The sequence below is a fragment of the Triticum dicoccoides genome, chromosome 3A, assembly GCF_002162155.2.
Source record: "Triticum dicoccoides isolate Atlit2015 ecotype Zavitan chromosome 3A, WEW_v2.0, whole genome shotgun sequence".
Taxonomy (NCBI): domain Eukaryota; kingdom Viridiplantae; phylum Streptophyta; class Magnoliopsida; order Poales; family Poaceae; genus Triticum; species Triticum dicoccoides.
The window spans coordinates 706,393,150-706,409,955 of NC_041384.1; the positions used below are offsets into that span (position 1 = coordinate 706,393,150).

At 44.1% G+C, this 16,806-nt stretch overlaps 1 protein-coding gene across 1 annotated transcript; it reads left to right on the forward strand.

Moving 5' to 3' along the window:
* Positions 1-5,164: 5,164 nt before the first annotated feature.
* On the forward strand, positions 5,165-6,644 carry LOC119270357 (chitinase CLP-like). The gene has a single exon (XM_037552364.1). It carries the CDS (start codon positions 5,195-5,197, stop codon positions 6,464-6,466), a length of 1,272 nt encoding a protein of 423 aa, XP_037408261.1. The 5' UTR covers positions 5,165-5,194; the 3' UTR covers positions 6,467-6,644.
* Positions 6,645-16,806: the final 10,162 nt, after the last annotated feature.

The window sequence follows — 16,806 nt, forward strand, 5'->3', positions numbered from 1 at the left end:
CGAGTTACTACTCTTAGCAACTGAACCAGTATCAAATACCAAGGGGTTGCTACGAACACTAGTAAAATACACATTAATAATATGTATATCAAATATACCTTTGTTCACTTTGCCATCCTTCTTATCCGCCAAATACTTGGGGCAGTTCCGCTTCCAGTGACCAGTCCCTTTGTAGTAGAAGCACTTAGTCTCAGGCTTAGGACCAGACTTGGGCTTCTTCACTTGAGCAGCAACTTGCTTGCCGTTCTTCTTGAAGTTCCCCTTCTTCCCTTTGCCCTTTTATTGAAAGTAGTGGTCTTGTATACCATCAACACTTGATGCTCTTTCTTGATTTCTACCTTCATCGATTTCATCATCATGAAAAGCTCGGGAGTCGTTTTCGTCATCCCTTGCATACTATAGTTCATCACGAAGTTCTACTAACTTGGTGATGGTGACTAGAGAATTCTGTCAATCACTATCTTATCTGGAAGATTAACTCCCACTTGATTTAAGTGATTGTAGTACCCAGACAATCTGAGCACATGCTCACTAGTTGAGCGATTCTCCTCCATCTTTTGGCTATAGATCTTGTTGGAGACTTCATATCTCTCAACTCGGGTATTTGCTTGAAATATTAACTTCAACTCCTGGAACATCTCATATGGTCCATGACGTTCAAAACGTCTTTGAAGTCCCGATTCTAAGTCGTTAAGCATGGTGCACTAAACTATCAAGTAGTCATCATATTGAGCTAGCCAAATGTTCATAACGTCTGTATCTGCTCCTGCAATAGGTCTGTCACCTAGCGGTGCATCAAGGACATAATTCTTCTGTGCAGCAATGAGGATAAACCTCAGATCACGGATCCAATCCGCATCATTGCTACTAACATCTTTCAACACAATTTTCTCTAGGAACATATCAAAATAAACACATGGAAGCAACAGCGCGAGCTATTGATCTACAACATGATTTGCAAAATACTACCAGGACTAAGTTCATGATAAATTTAAGTTCAATTAATTATATTACTTAAGAACTCCCACTTAGATAGACATCCCTCTAATCCTCTAAGTGATCACGTGATCCAAATCAACTAAACCATGTTCGATCATCATGTGAGATGGAGTAGTTTCATTGGTGAACATCACTATGTTGATCATATCTACTATATGATTCATGCTCGACCTTTTGGTCTTCGTGTTCCGAGGCCATATCTGTATATGCTTGGCTCGTCAAGTATAACCTGAGTATTCCGCGTGTGCAACTGTTTTGCACACGTTGTATTTGAACGTAGAGCCTATCACACCCGATTATCACATGGTGTCTCAGCACGAAGAACTTTCGCAACGGTGCATACTCAGGGAGAACACTTCTTGATAATTAGTGAGAGATCATCTTAAAATGCTACCGTCAATCAAAGCAAGATAAGATGCATAAAAGATAAACATCACATGCAATCAATATAAGTGATATGATATGGCCATCATCATCTTGTGCTTGTGATCTCCATCTTCGAAGCACCGTCGTGATCACCATCGTCACCGGCACGACACCTTGATCATCATCATAGCATCGTTGTCGTCTCGCCAATCTTATGCTTCCATGACTATCGCTACCGCTTAGTGATAAAGTAAAGCATTACAGCGCAATTGCATTGCATACAATAAAGCGACAACCATATGGCTCCTGCCAGTTGCCGATAACTTGGTTACAAAACATGATCATCTCATACAATAAAATTTTAGCATCATGTCTTGACCATATCATATCACAACATGCCCTGCAAAAACAAGTTAGACGTCCTCTACTTTGTTGTTGCAAGTTTTACGTGGCTGCTACGGGCTTAAGCAAGAACCAATCTTATCTACGCATCAAAACCACAACGATAGTTTGTCAAGTTGGTGCTGTTTTAACCTTCGCAAGGACCGGGCGTAGCCACACTTGGTTCAACTAAAGTTGGAGAAACTGTCACCCGCTAGCCACCTTTGTGCAAAGCACGTCGGGAGAACCGATCTCGCGTAAACGTACGCGTAATGTCGGTCCGGGCCGCTTCGTCCAACAATACCGCCGAACCAAAGTATGACATGCTGGTAAGCAGTATGACTTATATCGCCCACAACTCACTTGTGTTCTACTCATGCATAAAACATCAACACATAAAACCTAGGCTCTGATACCACTGTTGGGGAACGTAGTAATTTCAAAAAAATTCCTACGCACACGCAAGATCATGGTGATGCATAGCAACGAGAGGGGAGAGTGCTGTCTACATACCCTCGTAGACCATTCGCGGAAGCGTTATATCAAGGCGGTTGATGTAGTCATACGTCTTCACGTCCGACCGATCCAAGTACCGAAAGCACGGCACCTCCGAGTTCTGCACACGTTCGGCTCGGTGACGTCCTCGCCTTCTCGATCCAGCAAGAGGGGCGAAGTAGTAGATGAGTTCCGGCAGCACGATGGCGTGGTGACGGTGTTGGTGAAGAACAATCTCCGCAGGGCTTCGCCTAAGCACTACGAAAACTATGACGGAGGATAAACTAGAGGAGACGGGGTTGCCGGCACACGGCTTGGTGTTTCTTGATGTGTCTTTCGTGCTAGCCCTGTCCCTCTATTTATATGTTGAGCCCTCGGGTCGAAACTTGAAGTAAAAGCCTCCACAAAGTCGGTTTCACCCGAAAGGCAAGAGTCCTTCTCGGACTCTAGGGCCAGAAGCCAGGGTTCCCAGCGTCTGGACCCAGACGCCAGGGACCCTGGCGTCTGGCCCCTGGACTCCGCAAAACTTCCTTTTGCGCTTTCCAAAAACCTTGTGGGCTTTCCCCTTTGGCCCAAATAAAGTGTTCTCGTACCCAAACATTTCGGGAAACATCCGGAACCCCTTCCGGTGATTTCCGGAACCCTTCCGGTGACCAAACACTATTATCCCATATATCAAACTTTGTCTCCGGACCATTCCGGAGTTCCTCGTCATGTCTGTGATCTCATCCCGGACTCCAAACAACATTCGGTCACCAACATACATAACTCACATAGTACTATATCGTCAATGAACGTTAAGCGTGCGGACCCTACGGGTTCGAGAACTATGTAGACATGACCGAGACACCTCTCTGGTCAATAACCAATAGCGGGACCTTGATGCCCATATTGGCTCCTACATATTCTACGAAGATCTTTATCGGTCAGACCGCATAACAACATACGTTGTTCCCTTTGTCATCGGTATGTTACTTGCCCGAGATTCGATCGTCGGTATCTCAATACCTAGTTCAATCTCGTTACCGGCAAGTCTCTTTACTCGTTCCGTAATACATCATCTTGCAACTAACTCATTAGTTGTAATGCTTGCAAGGCTTATGTGATGTGCATTACCGAGAGGGCCCAGAGATACCTCTCCGATAATCGGAGTGACAAATCCTAATCTCGAAATACGCCAACCCAACATTCACCTTTGGAGACACCTGTAGAGCTCCTTTATAATCACCCAGTTACGTTGTGACCTTTGGTAGCACACAAAGTGTTCCTCCGGTAAACGGGAATTGCATAATCTCATAGTCATAGGAACATGTATAAGTCATGAAGAAAGCAATAGCAACATACTAAACGATCGAGTGCTAAGCTAACGGAATGGGTCAAGTCAATCACATCATTCTCCTAATGATGTGATCCCGTTAATCAAATAACAACTCTTTGTCTATGGTTAGGAAACATAACCATCTTTGATTAACGAGCTAGTCAAGTAGAGGCATACTAGTGACGTTTGGTTTGTCTATGTATTCACACAAGTATTATGTTTCTGGATAATACAATTTTAGCATGAATAATAAACATTTATCATGATATAAGGAAATAAAATAATAACATTATTATTGCCTCTAGGGCATATTTCCTTCAGCCAGCTCCCAATCAACCGAGACCAAGACCCTGTCTATTCTAGTAAGAGTTGGGTTTTCTCTTTCACTCGACCAGGTGAATCGACGCCCGTGCATATAAAGCTCCTTCAACTCGGTACTATCAACAAAGCTCCGGAATTTGTTCATCATCGTTCGATTGACATTAGTGTTGCTCTTCTCATTTGCACGCAGGATCATGTTAAAGTCACCGAGCACCATCCAAGGTCCAGGGCAGAACGCGTGCCTAGCCGCCAAGTCCTCCAGGAACTGGGTTTTCGCCTCGTTTCCTTGGGGGCCATAAACCACCGAAATCCACCAATCCTCTCCTGATCTAGGGTGTACCAATCCCGTGAGGAAGTTAGTATCCCTCTGGATACGATCTACCTGCAGTACCGTGGTATCCCTAGCAAGTAGAATCCCCCCTCTCGTGTCATCCGCCAGCAAGTAGGCAAAGCCGTCCAAGGACGGGCCACCGAGATCGAGTATTAACACGTGTATATCCAAAGGTAGGCACTGCATTGCCATGCAAAAAAGTAGTTCTTCTAGCAAGATGATAACATTAGGCCAAACTCGAATGCGATTCACGCAAGGCGATTCGCGTTGCGCTGCATGCCGTGGCATGGCATGGGAGTAAGTGAGTGAGCGTGCGCGTTGTTGCTCTCTTTCTTATGCTACAACTGGCAGTACAACAACCATGCTACTCTTCTTAACTAGCAGTATGGTAAAACTTGTGCACTTACCATGCAAGTCAAATAAAACTTGCAGATTTGTGAAGTTCAGATCAAAAAATATACATCCAATGAATTAGCATGAAATTGCCTATTCACAGTTGATAATGAAGAGTATGGAAACGTTTTCACCCATCAATCTGGTTTATGTTTAAACCAGTTACTCATTGTTAGTCTCAATTCTGCAGATGCTTGATTGATGGCGTGCATCGGAATCCTCCTCGTCGGTGCGATCTGTCAGAAGGTCAATGCATCTCATGGAAGCACCTTCCTGTGCACAGAAATGGACAGAAATGAACATGGGCTTTGCACTCGGTCAGTCAGTCTCACCCTGCATGGATCACGCCCATGCATGCACACCTTCCTGTGCACGCCGCAGCAAGATCCGACACTTTGGCAGTCGAAAACAATTTGACTACTCCTATAGTACACTCCTCATCGTCGACGGGAAATCGCCATTAATTCCGGTGCCGAGACTCGAGAGATCGCACATGCCTCACCTCCACTATATAAAGAAGGTCGTACCCACCGACGGAATGCCACACTCGCAAGGTCAACACCACCAACAAACCTCTCCGCCCACGAAAGATGGCGCGGCTCCACCTCCTCGCCATGGCCGTCTCGCTAGCCGTGCTGGCGTGGCCGGCGTCGTGCAAAAGTGCTCGGTCGGTGCTCGCCCCGGTCACTAAGGACCCCGCCACCCGCCTCTACACCATCCCATTCCACTACGGCGCCAACATCGTCGTCGACACCGCCGGCCCGCTCGTCTGGTCGACGTGCGCGCCCGACCACCTGCCGGCGGCGTTCCCGTGCAAGAGCGACACATGCAGGCTCGCGAACAAGTACCACGCCCCGAGCTGCACCGAGAGCGCGGCTGACAAGCTCTGCGACCACAGTCACAAGGTATGCAAGGCCTTCCCGTACAACCCAGTCACGGGCGCGTGCGCGGCCGGGGACCTGATCCACACCAGGTTCGTCGCCAACACCACCGACGGGAAGAACCCGGTGAGCCAGGTGAACGTGCGGGCCGTGGCCGCGTGCGCGCCCAGCAAACTCCTCGAGTCGCTGCCGCAGGGCGCCTCGGGCGTGGCGGGGCTCGCGGGCTCCGACCTGGCGCTGCCGGCGCAGGTGGCGTCCGCGCAGAAGGTCTCCAACAAGTTCCTCCTATGTCTGCCCCGTGGCCTCTCCGCCGACCCCGGCGTGGCCGTCTTCGGCGGCGGCCCGCTCCACTTCATGGCGCAGCCGGAGAGGGACTACACGAAGGAGCTGGCCTACACGCCGCTCGTCGCCAAGAAGGGCAACCCCGCGCACTACATCACGATCAAGTCCATCGCCGTGGAGAGCGCCCGCGTGCCCGTCCCGGCGCAGGCGCTCGCCACCGGCGGCGCGGTGCTCTGCACGAGGTCGCCCTTCACGCTGCTCCGCTCCGACGTGTTCCTCCCGTTGGTGGACGCGTTCACCAAGGCCCTGGCGAAGCAGGGTGCGCAGGGCGGGCCCGTGGCGAAAGCGGTGAAGCCCTACGCGCCGTTCCAGCTGTGCTACGACAGGCGGACGCTGGCCAACACGCGGATCGGCTACCTGGTGCCGGCCGTGACGCTGACGCTGGGCGGCGGGAAGAACTGGACGATGGACGGGTTGAGCTTGATGGTGGACATGGGGCCCACGACGGCGTGCCTGGCGTTCGTGCAGATGCAGGGGGTGAAGGGCGGGGACGGCAGCGCGCCGTCGGTGCTCATCGGAGGGTTCCAGATGGAGAACACCGTGCTGGAGTTCGACATGAAGAAGAAGCGGCTGGGGTTCGCCAGGCTGCGGTCCTTCACGCAGTGCAGCCACTTCAATTTCACTACTCGCAGCGCCTAGGCATTTTATGGTCGGTGATAATAAATCTGTATCTCTACTGAAGTAGGAGTATTCATTACTGGATGCTCAGTGTTACTGGCCTGCGACGTTTGTCACGCGGTTCCGCCATGCTAAGAGATATTCACCCCATTTAAGAAAATTGCACTTGTTTGTGTGTGGTTGCTATATTCAAACAATTGGGCAAGTAGCAAAACTGTTACTCTCTTTCCTTCTCTGTCTTTTTTCCATTCGGATATTAGTCTTCTAAACTTCGTAAAGATTTCTCTTAAGTCAAACATCACATGATATTTTTTTATAAAGTCAAACTTTATAAAGTTCGATGAAATTTGTATTTAAAAGTATCAACGTCTACAGTAACAAATAAATACAATACAATATGCACACAAAAAATGTACATCCCCGCAGGATTTTGCGATTTTTCTGTCCGGTTCTCCATTTTTTTAGTCCAAGCGCTATTATTCATTGCTCTCTCTCTCCCTCTCCCTCTCTCTCTTTATGTGTGTCTAGTTTTTTTAGGAAAAATTGTACAAGCCGAGACAAGCAGGATTCAATATCAGTACCACCCCGCATCACCCCCTCCCCCGCGCGGGCACGTGTGTGTGGCGGAGCCAGGATTGGAGCAAGCCCAGGGCACCAAAAAAAAAAATTCGTCACGAGAGAATTTTTTTTTCGTCCATCAAGCTATAGCTATCTCAAAAGAATACCTCAAAATATGGCTCAATTGCACCAAATCCTTGGTTCCCTCCCGCTAAAACGCCGGGTATAGACACTTTCGTTGCGGCCACCGATGAAAAGTATCTCTTCATTTTTTTTATTTCTACAAAATGAAATGAAATTGATATCAACAGCAGCAACACTACAACAACAACATTCACATTCAAATACAATTCAAATGAAATTGAATGTTTGACAGCAGCAACAACCATAAGCAGTACAGCAACAGCAACCATTATAGCAGATCAAAAAATGTTCAATCTATAAAATTTTAACAACAGCAGCAACCATTACCAGAAGGCAGTAGCGCAAATGCACCTCCACATATTAGCTAATTAACATCAAATGTTCAATCTATACAAATTAGCATCAAACTAGCAGTGCGGCGGAGGGCAGACGGCGTGGCAGACGGCGGAGACGAGGAGAGGCTGGAGCAGAGCGGGTGAGCGGACGAGCGGCGGAGCAGAGCCGGTGAGCAGCGGAGCGGGCAAGCGGGCGAGCGGTGGAGCAGAGCGGCGAGCGGGCGAGCGGGCGGAGGCGCGGAGCGGGAGATCAGGCGAGCGACCACTACTAGGAAAAGGCCTACTAGTGGCGCACCAGTTTTGCCTACTAATGGCACACTACTGGTGCGCCACTAGTACTACGCCACTAGTATTTTTTACTAATAGCGCACCACGCCGTGCGCCATTAGTATAGGCCACCATGTGCCATTAGTATCTGGCATACTAATGGCGCACTATGGGGTGATGCGCCATTAGTATGAATATTAGGTTCTTTTTTTACTTTTCTGAATTTTGCACAGGTTACAAAATATATTATTGGACAGAATATAGACAGCACCCCACAGCAAGAGAAGATTCATCGAATACAATAGAAGATTAGTCTCCGAATACAATTCATCATATTAGTCTCCGAATTCAAAAGACCGAACAAAGATAAAACATTACAAGTCTCGAGACCGCGAGTAGCGAGTTTGTCGGAAGTAATACTAAGATAGAACATTACAAGTCTCGAACCAACCCTACTTAATTGTTCTTAGCACATGATCATCAGTATTAGGCAGGACCTAAATACCCTATTTAAGATAAAATAGCATAAAACAATAGAGACCCTGACTCTCCATTATGGAGAATGGAGATCATCATGTCTCTAATTCTTGCGCTTCGCTTCCTTTTGCTTCCAAGAACCTCCTTACGACTGTCCATACATTTTTTCCATCCTTTGATTTTCATGTCTCCACTTCTTTTAGAAATCTCGTATGGACAGTTGAGATTCGTAGGATGACCTGGCTGTATGTTCAAAACATTAAGACTACCTTTCTGATACATCAAATGAGGCACACAATTCTCTTGGATTATCTGTTGAAAAACATAGTAATAACTTCATAATTAGCAATGATGTACTAGTTTTAGAAGTATGCAAAAGATGCACGGATATCGTAATAGTAAAAATCTTACCAGGGTATCTCCATGGTAGTTACCGTAGTTGAACACATGCACTAGTGGCACATATTTACCATAATATTAAGAAGTTTGATTGTGGATATTGTAATTCTCAATGTCAGTACAAAATCCGACCAGATGATTTTTCTCCTTGTAAGTTGTTAATTCGGAGCCATCGGTGTAGTGGGTTTTGTCTACCATCTCCCGCACATTCTTTGAACAATAAAAATAAGCTGTCAATGGAAATAAGTTGTCAATTATTTTGAAATAAACAATATAAATTAGCTAATAACTATGTTTGAGAAACTCACATAGCGGTAGAACTGGAGGCGTATCAACAAGGACCCAAATGTCCATATTGTCTTGGTCGATGTCAGGATTACCAAGATCCATGGTGATAAGCATACCCTCATCAAAACCATACATCTTGCAAAATGCTTCACAATTTTTGCAACCAAAATGGGTTACGCTCTCAGAATTATACAGATTTACTTCAAAGTCCACATTGTGATGAGTCCTTAGGTGAATTTTCTTTGTTTCAGAAATTTCATGGTCTTCAAAATCCATCATCTCCAAGACATAGCGTCTTGCATGGCATGGGATAAGCTATACTCGAATTGTAAAAGATGAAAAATACACGTTGAAATAGTTGAAGTCATGCTTAATTATGAAAATAACACTTGTCGTCGTTGTGTACCGTTTCAACTTCGAAGGTCTCCTCGAGCTTAATGCTGAAGCGCCGATCATCGTCCAGGTGAGGCATGTCGCACAGACCTCGATCGTCGTGGCACCAGTCGCACTCCCCCGGGGGACTTTCGTCGTTCGATGATGACATATCCTACGTTCATAATTCAAAACTACATCATTTAGGGTTTGTCGACACCGAGGCATCCTAAAAGCTAAGCTTTTATCATTTAGGGTTTGTCGACGCCGAGGCACCCTAAAAGCCTAAGCTTTCATCATTTAGGTTCTTATCGACACCGAGGCACCCTAAAAGCCAAGGTTTTATCATTTAGGGTTTGTCGACGCTGAGGCACCCTGAAAGCCTAAGCTTTCATCATTTAGGTTTTTATCGACACTGAGGCAACCTAAAACCTATGGTTTAATGCAACAAGAATAAAGGGGCAGTTGATCCTACTTAATTAAGTACTAAGATACCCCGGCCCATGCATTAGTCGCAAGTACCCCATATGTCCTATTTTTAGCAAAGTCATGCTAAAATTCACGGAAAATTTCAGCATGACCTTTGCTGAAAATAGGACATATGGAGTACCCGAATTTGCCGGAACGGAAGTTAATCGACATCCCGGCAAACTCAAGGGCCTTTCGGGATACCTGCAAAATCATTATCCCCGCGTAATGAAGTCGCCAATGGGTCATTTCAGAAGATCACAAGTAGCATCATCACAAGTACAACATCATCACAAGTAGCATCATCAGAAGATCACAAGTAACACACTTTGGTCTTCTAGTTACAAAACAAAACTGACATAATTCTAGATGTCATAATCAGGTCAAAATTTCAAACCACACACTTACTTTCAACTATAAACAAAACTGACTTGCTATTAATGAACAGTGGCTAAAGATATATAAAATTCAATTGCAAATGTGCCATGTCAATAAAACAACTCATGGAAGTAACTACTAGCAGCATGTCATTATCATGGCAGTCCACTATATATTTTTATGACAAAATACATCATTATCAGGGCACATTATGGCCATTTTCTTATATGATGCTAACTGTACCTAACTGAATTTTTTGACAGTAGGGCACATTATGGCCATTAGAAGGTTATCCACCTTTGTGAAATTCTGAAGATGCCAAACTACAGTCACCTCAAATCTTTCCTTTGTAAGGTTGACAAGGCAGAATGGCATTACCTCAAACATCATTCGAGAAGCTTGAGGAGGGGTCGTAGTGGAGAGGAGGAACTAATCTGGGACGGCAGTGGAGAGGGCGGCGAGGAGGAGGGGTGGTGACCTTCACGGAGGATCTCTCAACCTCTTTGGAGGAGGGGACCTGCTTCCAAAAGCAAGAAAAACACAATTAATGTGGCTGGCGATCTTACTGCCCAAAATCCACACATGGAGGCTGCTGAATTGAAGATAAAATACAGTTAACGGGAGGTAGACGAGGAGGAGGACTTGCCCTTGTCGTTGCCGATGAGCGGCGCCTCCGGGTCACGCCGCTGTTGGGGCGGGGGGCGCAGGGCGCGGGGACGTGAGCGGCGGAGGGGGGAAGGTCCGTAGCCCAGCGTCAGCGGCGGCGCCGCCGCCGTCGTTCACCAAGACGGAGGGGGTAGCGGTGCAGGACCCGACCGAGACGCCGTCGAGGGAGTCGGAGGGGGAGGAGAGCAGGTCGGAGCGCAGCGTCGGCGGCCAAAAGGGGGAGGGCAGGCGGCGTCGGCGTCGATGTCGGCGTCGGCGGCCAAAACCCTAATGTCGGCGGTGAAATGGAGGAGGGCGGCGGTGGGTGGGGCACGAGGCCGAAGGCGACGAACGGGCGGAGGAGGAGGGGGGCTTACGGGCTGAGGAGACCGGGCGGTGGCGCAGTGGGTGGGGCAGCGGCGCAGTGGGTCGGCGGCGAGGCCTGAGACGGCGAGGCGGGGCGTGGGGGTCGTCGGAGCGGCCGGGTGTGGAGCGAGGGGGGAAGTGGAGGGAGGGACGAAGGGATCGGGCGAATTAGGGGGAAAATTATTAATGGCGCACCCACTGGCGATGCGCCATTAGCTAGGGGAAAAAACTTAGTAATGGCGCACATGTGGACATTGCGCCATTACTAGTTTTAACTAATAATGGCGCACTGTCTACATGATGCGCCATTACTATGTTTGGAAAAATGAAAAAAAAATGTTACTAGTGGCGCACCATGTATCTGGTGCGCCATTAGTGTCTTCCACACTAATGGCACACCTGCACATGGTGCGCCACTGCTATATTGTTGTGGCGCACCTGCATATGGTGCGCCACTGCTATATTGTTGTGGCGCACCACATGTCAGGTGCGCCATTAGTGTCAATTCCATCTATAGCCCTTTTCCTAGTAGTGGGCGCCACGGCGGATGGACCTGGGACGGCCGGGGAGCGCTGGAGCGAAGGGGAGTCACTGGCGGGGCGGGCGGCGGCGGCTGCCTTGGCGCGATGACGCTTGACACACTGGAGTTCGCGTGCGTGTGCGTGGTTAGGTCTGGGCGTGCTGTGGGGCGGCCTGGGCTGTGTGCAGTGGAAGGCTGGCCTGAGCCCTTGCTGTTTGTTGGGCGAAGCCCCGGGCCCATTCAAAAACATAGCTACGTAATAAATAAGTAAATAAAAAGCCAAGCCCCGGGCCTGGGCCTGGGGGCCTGGGGCCCAGATCCGCCCCTGCACACACACACACACACGAGATAGCAGAAGCCACTTGCACAGTAATGATTGCGTCAGATTGCAAGACAGTGGTGAACGACATCAAGCAGAATTTAGCGGCTGAGCATGGTGCCATAGTACATGAAATAATAGATTGCTCACTGTGTTTTTCGGTATGTAATATTGTTCATGAGTCTAGGTGCTCAAATTTTGAGGCTCACAATCTCGCTAAGCACGTTTTAACTCTCGGGTTTGGTAGGCACGTATGGTTAGGCCAACCAGGGGAGCTACTATTCTTACCTGTAAACATCTTGGAGATTTGATTAAAGCTTGGCGAGAGTGTCTCAAAAAAAAACTTGAACAGTAACCAACTGAACTAGATTTAAATTTAACAGTTGAAACCTAACCTATTTGACCCTGCCTACTATTGTATTATTATAGAGAAACATCTTTTCCTATATAATTAGTGGGAGTTCTCTAGTGTGTCATTTGTTGTTTCACTTCACATGCCTCGAGAGTCACGGATTCTCAAACGACGATGAGGGTGATGTTGGTGATGGGAAACATGAGGCACTAGAAGAGATGAAGTCGGAGAGGTAGGGCATGTCAACAAAGGGGGGGGGGGGTCATCTCGAGGTAAGATATAACCACTTCTCCGCAGTATTCTCTTGTCAGATGGGTCGGGGAGGGGGGAATACACATTTATGGGTTGTGCATGCTAAAGTTACTGTACTACTTGGGCTTAAGTTACCAGATTTCTTATGTTATAGTTACTAGTCTGCCCATGTTGAAGTTATCAGGCTGATCATGTTGTAGTTACCAAGCTAATCATGTCATAGTTATCAGACTGCTCATGCTAAAGTTACCAGGCCGCCCATGCTACATTTATCAACACAACGATTATGTGGTCATCAAGATGCACATGCTATAGTTAATTATCAATATGAGATAAATATAGTTACATGTTGCCCGTGCTAAAGTTTGTCCAAAGTGTTAAGTCACATTCACCATCGAAGTAGTCATGTAGTTATATTAGTGTTTGTGGTGGAGATCTAGTTTGGGGATCGATAATTGTCCACGAGTAATCCGACAACCATCATATAGTTCGCTGATAACAACACATGGAAAATTATGCGTAAGTTTCATAGTACTGAGTGAAACCTTTCAACATACAAAAACATTGACACTTTGCAAAAGAAGTTTACGTTTCATGCCCAGTAACTTCTATGTAAACATCACGATACATTGTGTACGACAGCCTGATAACTTAGGTACCGCAGCCTGATCCTTTTGAGTAAAAAGGTCGCCAAAATATACCTACATGAGATCTAGTTTCAAAGGTCTGGTCACTGCAGATTTAATGATAAAATAAATTTTGAATCAGACCAATGGTTTGAGCTACAAAACATTATGAATTTCTGAAATGAGATGAATCTAGAATGACATCAATTTTTGTCTTTTATTCCATGCATTCATGTGGATGTGGGAAGAAGGTTCCGGATCCATTTTTTATATCCGATAACTTTTGTGTAAACAACATGATAACTTACATATCACAGCCGTGGTAATTTACGTAGACAAAACATTGTAACTTTTGACCCCCAAAAATTCGTTGGAAGATACCAGCATGGGACTTACTTTTGAAGGTCTCCTCGCGCAAGATTTAATGGCCAAAACAAATTTTGAATCAGACCAATGTATTGAGCTACAAAACATTTGAACTTCCAAAAGGGGGGAATTTAGGATGACATCATATTTTGTCCTATAGTGCATGCATGCATGTGCACGTGGGGAGAATATGTGTGTGTGGGAGGGTGGGGGGATTTTTATGGCTTGTAACTTCTATATAAACATCATGGTAATGTACATATCACATGTCAGTTATGTAGCCCAGTTGTGATAACTTTTGACCCCAAAAACTCATCGAAATATACTAGCATGGGAACTAGTTTCGAATGTGTCTTCATAGCGAATTTAATGGTGAAACAAGCTTGGATTGTGTTTAAATTTTAGAAATGAGGAGAATGTAGGATGTCATCATCTTTTTTGTTCTCTAGTGCATGCATGCATGTGCATGTGGGAAGAGGGAGATGAAGTGTTCATATTTATCTCTATAAAAATAACGTTCCAGAGATAGTGAGGTCCAAAATATTTTCATAGTGGATGACGTTGATATATTTTTATAAATATGATCAAACTTTAGAAAGTTTGACTTATAACATAAACTAATATGCGAAATAAACATATACAAAGAGAGTATAATATAAGAAAGATACGAGTTAAAACATTTCAAGTCCTATTCCAAGTTCCAAATTATTTAAGAATAAAACATGTAACTATGTTTTGTAACTCGAGCGTACTAGATACTCATCAATTCACTAGTCCAAGTCACCACCAAAAGAGTTTTTCAATGAATTAGTGTTGAGACTAGGGGCCGTGCTTTTTTAATCTGTCATAAAGGATGGCCCAAGCACGAACAAGGCCGAATCACAAACATGTAGGGCTGGCCGCGACTATGACAAATAGGGTACCGATGCACACGCAAAGCCCCCGATTGGGCTGGCCCGTTGGCTAGCATGACATGTAGTAGTATTACACGATGTAAAAATCCAAAAAAAGGTGCCGCCACCAGGAATCGAACTCCTGAGGACAACAGGCGGGTGTACGAGTGTCGCTAGCTAGTTGATCACACAAGAGAATAAGTGACAAATGGACAATGCGAAGTACTAATAACTAAATGCCTTGACAAATTCAAACACTATTGAAAAATTTCGAACATTTGCTCAAAAAGTGTGAATTTTTTTAAAAGGAAAATAATAAAACATACAAACATTTCGAACAAAATTTTGAACATTTTCAAAAAGTGTAAACATATTTTGACTTGTAAAAATAATTGAAAACATGAACTTTTTTTAATTCTGAACAACTTACGAGAAATTTGAAAAATTTATCAAAAATGCAAACACTATTTCATATTAAGAACAAATCTGAATAATGGGAAGATGTTTTCCACATTCTGATCAATTTTTGAAAATGCAAACATTTTTCAAAAATGTGAATATTTTTTTAAACCAGGGAAAATTTTGAAATCAGGAGCATTTTAAAAAATTCTAATTTTGCCTTTTGAAAAATGAGGACCTTGTTCGGAAAATTCCAAACATGTTTGAAAAACGCAAATACCTTTTCAATATATGAGCAAATTCGAAAATAGGACCTTTCCAGAAATATGATTTTTTTTATTTTTATGAACAAATTTTCAAAAGAAGAGCATTATTTGAAATTTCTTAATATTTTTGAAAACACGGGTATTTATTGAAATTTCATACAAAAAAGTTTAAGCCATGAATTGTTTTGAAAAAAATAAATAATAAACGAAAACAAACAGAAAAGAAGAAAGAAAAATTAACAAAAAAGTGAAAAGTAAAAAAGAAACAACAAAAATAAAAAACCAAACGAAAAACCAGGAAAAGCAGAAACAATTAACAGGAGAAAAGAAAAATAGTACCAAAACCTTCTAGAAGGTTCCCAAAACCTAGTCAAAAACCGGTGAAGAACCTTCTGGAAGGTTCCTAAAATCAGTATCTCTCTTCGATGTATTGTAGTTAATGGGCCCGCCCATTTGAGTTTCGGTTGCTCGCTCGCTTCTGCATAAATCCTGTCAGGGCGACATCATGAGTGTTTCATGAAAAATAGATATATTATGAAGAAAAAGTAAATGCCATGTAACTACATATAGATGTGTTGTAGAAAGAATGTTCACCTAACTTTTAGAAAATCCTTTTACATTCAAGAAATATTATGAACATTTCCAAAATATTCGCGTGTTTAAAAATGTGTATGTGGTATTTAAAAAATATATAAATGCAAAAATGTTCATGTAATTCAAAAAATTTGTTTCGTACTGTTAAAAAAAATTGTAGGTTACATTTAGAATATAATGTTCAAACGTTTGGAAATAAATGTTGGTGAAAATTTTGAAAAAAATGTGTATTAAATGTCAACAAAGGTTCTCATAGTTCCAAAAATGTTTTGTATCATACAAAACATGTTTCAACTTGTATTTCAAAAAATTGTTTAACATGTATTTAAAAAATGTTCAAAACAAGTATTCAAGGGAAATGTGAATTATGTATTTCAAAATGTTAAACATATCTAAGAAAGTGTTTTAGATGTACAAGGAAAATGTATATTTGTATGAAATAAAATAGACATGATATATATTTTACAAAAATATTAATCATATATTACATTAAATGTTAAATTAGTACAAATAAAATATTAAGGATGTAAGCGAAAAGTGTACAACACTTATTGAAAATGTAGACATTTAAAAAAACCCGATAAAACCGTAGAAAGGTATACAGAAACCGATGAAGCAAACAAAAAGAAAGAAAATAAAAAAACTGAGAAAAACTTAAGAAAGGAACACGGAGAAAAATAAAATTCCCAAAATAGAGAAAACAAGAGGAAAACTATACTCCAAACACTAAAAAAACTGGGAAAAGACAACGGGAAAAAAACCACGCTCACTATAATGTAGGGCCGGCCGGATAGTCGCCCGCCCGAGGCTAATTTGTTTGATGCCAAAAATTAGCATGCCAAATGTTGGTTAGAGATTGGTTGCATACCAATCTTCGTAGCCAATCTCACAAAAGGATGCCAAATGTTGGTAACTTTTGATTTTGCCAAATGTTGAATTGCCAAATATTGGCAATGCCAAATGTTGGTAGCAAACCAATCAACTTCATAGTTCGCACATGTTGCGCTGGCATTGCCTAAGATATCGTAACGGATCGGGCCAGATAATCAAGCAAACGGGGGCACAAATCCAATTGTG